The sequence below is a fragment of the Lactuca sativa genome, chromosome 8 (assembly GCF_002870075.4).
Source record: "Lactuca sativa cultivar Salinas chromosome 8, Lsat_Salinas_v11, whole genome shotgun sequence".
Taxonomy (NCBI): Eukaryota; Viridiplantae; Streptophyta; class Magnoliopsida; order Asterales; family Asteraceae; genus Lactuca; species Lactuca sativa.
Genome location: NC_056630.2, coordinates 325,799,751 through 325,802,034, shown reverse-complemented (window position 1 = coordinate 325,802,034; position 2,284 = coordinate 325,799,751). Strand labels below are relative to the sequence as shown.

At 33.6% G+C, this 2,284-nt stretch overlaps 1 protein-coding gene across 1 annotated transcript; it reads left to right on the top strand.

Annotated features, from left to right (window-relative positions):
- The first annotated feature begins 300 nt into the window (after positions 1-300).
- On the top strand, positions 301-2,008 carry LOC111911553 (U1 small nuclear ribonucleoprotein A). The gene is made up of 5 exons (XM_023907310.3): positions 301-508; positions 662-834; positions 1,216-1,309; positions 1,401-1,492; positions 1,573-2,008. Exons 1-5 carry the CDS (start codon positions 424-426, stop codon positions 1,867-1,869), a joined length of 741 nt encoding a protein of 246 aa, XP_023763078.1. The 5' UTR covers positions 301-423; the 3' UTR covers positions 1,870-2,008.
- The last annotated feature ends 276 nt before the right edge of the window (positions 2,009-2,284 follow it).

Here is a 2,284-nt window from a genome sequence, read left to right as displayed (position 1 = left end):
TTATTTTTTACCGGTAATTGCCGGTTACCATTAGGTGAAATTTGAATAAATTATGTAGTTCGTTAGTGTTTTTTGTACAAAGGCTTTACTTTGATGGTATTTTTTAAACATACCAAACTTATTTTATTATTATTATTATTTTTTTTGAACGATTTTGAAACATAATTACACTGTATAAGTCACTTTTTTATTTTTATTTTATTTATGTATTTATTTTGCATCTCTGGGTTAATATGAGTGTCTTTGTGTCTTTAGACGTGGATCATTGGGCCCAATGGACCTAGTCTGTTACTAATTTACAGTTCGAGTTTGGGCCTTATTTATTTCTTGAATTTTCTGGAACTTAGAAACTTGGAACTTCGAAGTGGAAGAAACATCTTCTTCACATTACTGTCCTAATTCCTCTACGATCGAAAGAGAAAGATGGCGGAGATGGCGGTCGGCGGCGACATTCCAACGAATAACACCATATACATCAACAATTTGAACGAGAAAACAAAGCTTGATGGTATTCGCTATTCTTTTTGTCCATTCACTAATATTCGTTTGCCCTATTTGTTCTCCTTATAAAACCTTTTTTTCTATCTTCATGCATGAAAATTGGTGCGTTTTCATACATTTTAGTTGTTCAAGACCTAAATACGAGCAATTGTTTTTCCAGAGTTAAAGAAATCGCTGCAAGCGGTGTTCTCACAATTTGGCAAAATCCTGGAGATACTTGCGTTTAAAACCCTAAAACACAAAGGTCAAGCGTGGGTTGTTTTTGAGGATGTTTCATCTGCCACCAGTGCTCTCAAACAGATGCAGGGTTTTCCATTCTACGACAAACCTATGGTGTGTTGAATTCAATTGCTTTTATCTCTTCTTCATTATTTATCACAACACATTACCTCATGCTTAACCTGTATCTACAAACCAAGCTAAATTTCTAAGTTTAGAAAACACTTGTTTTCATTTGTTAGTCACCTGTATTCTTTTCATCCTGTTGTATCTTCAAACTTTCAAGCATATTCATTGTAAAATTCAACAAAAATGAGTGTATTTAGGAGGTAGAGTCTGAATCCATTTTATCTATACTTACATAAGTTCTACAATACAGTTCTTACTTTCTGTGTCTGTTATAAGGATGTTAAACCAATGAGAGAAGGGGTGATCATAATCATAATATGAAAACTAAAGGTTTTATTTTTTTTAATTGTCTAAATGATCACACAGAGAATACAATATGCTAAAACAAAATCAGACGTGATTGCAAAATCAGATGGGACTTTCGTACCTCGTGAAAGACGAAAGAGGCACGAAGAAAAAGGTAAAAACATGATTTTTTTTTTTTTTTTACATCTGTCAATTCCATATAAAATCTCAACATCTTTATCTTTACTTTTTTTGTCATGCAATAGGAGGTAAGAAACGCAAAGGGCAACATGATGGTAATCAAGCTGCAGTTGGTGTAAACCAAGGTTATGGTGGTGCTTATGGTGGTCCTCCTCCTGTAAGCATATCTTTCATAGATTTATTTATTTATTTATGTTATATATGAATGAATGAATGAATATGTTTGTTTTGATGAAGTTATCACAAATACCATACATGGGTGGTGGGGCAAAATCCGGGATGCCAGAGGCACCGGCCCCACCAAACAGCATCTTGTTTGTGCAAAAACTGCCTCATCAAACATCATCCATGATGCTGCAAATGTTGTTTGGGCAACATCAAGGATTCAAAGAAGTAAGAATGGTGGAAGCAAAACCAGGGATTGCTTTTATAGAGTATGGAGATGAGATGCAAGCAACTGTTGCCATGCAAAGTCTTCAAGGATTTAAGATTAATCCTGATAGCCCTATGTTCATCACCTATGCTAAGAAATAGAGTAGTAGCCTAGCCACATTTGCTTGTGTTTCAACTTTGAACTCAAAAGTGTAAGATTTTTGTGTATTCTAGATTTTGTAGTCGATTACTACTTTATGCAACCTTTATTATTTAATCTATTTGGAAGATTTATTTTTTATTCGAAAAAGATTCAACTAAATTCAATAAAACAACAATATCCAAAAGACAAAACTGCAAATATGTTCCTGTGGTATGCATTTTTTCCGAGGGGTTTAGTCCAAACTTTTTTTTTTTGGCTTCATGGTTCTTTTAAGGTAGTTTGTTTGTGGTTTTGGTCCTCGGTAAACTGAAATGATTGTACTGTCCTTCTGATTTATTTTTTATGTTTTTACTATTTAATTTAAATGAAAAAAATAAACAATAAAGTTGGGCCTCTCTCTCTCTCTCTCTCTCT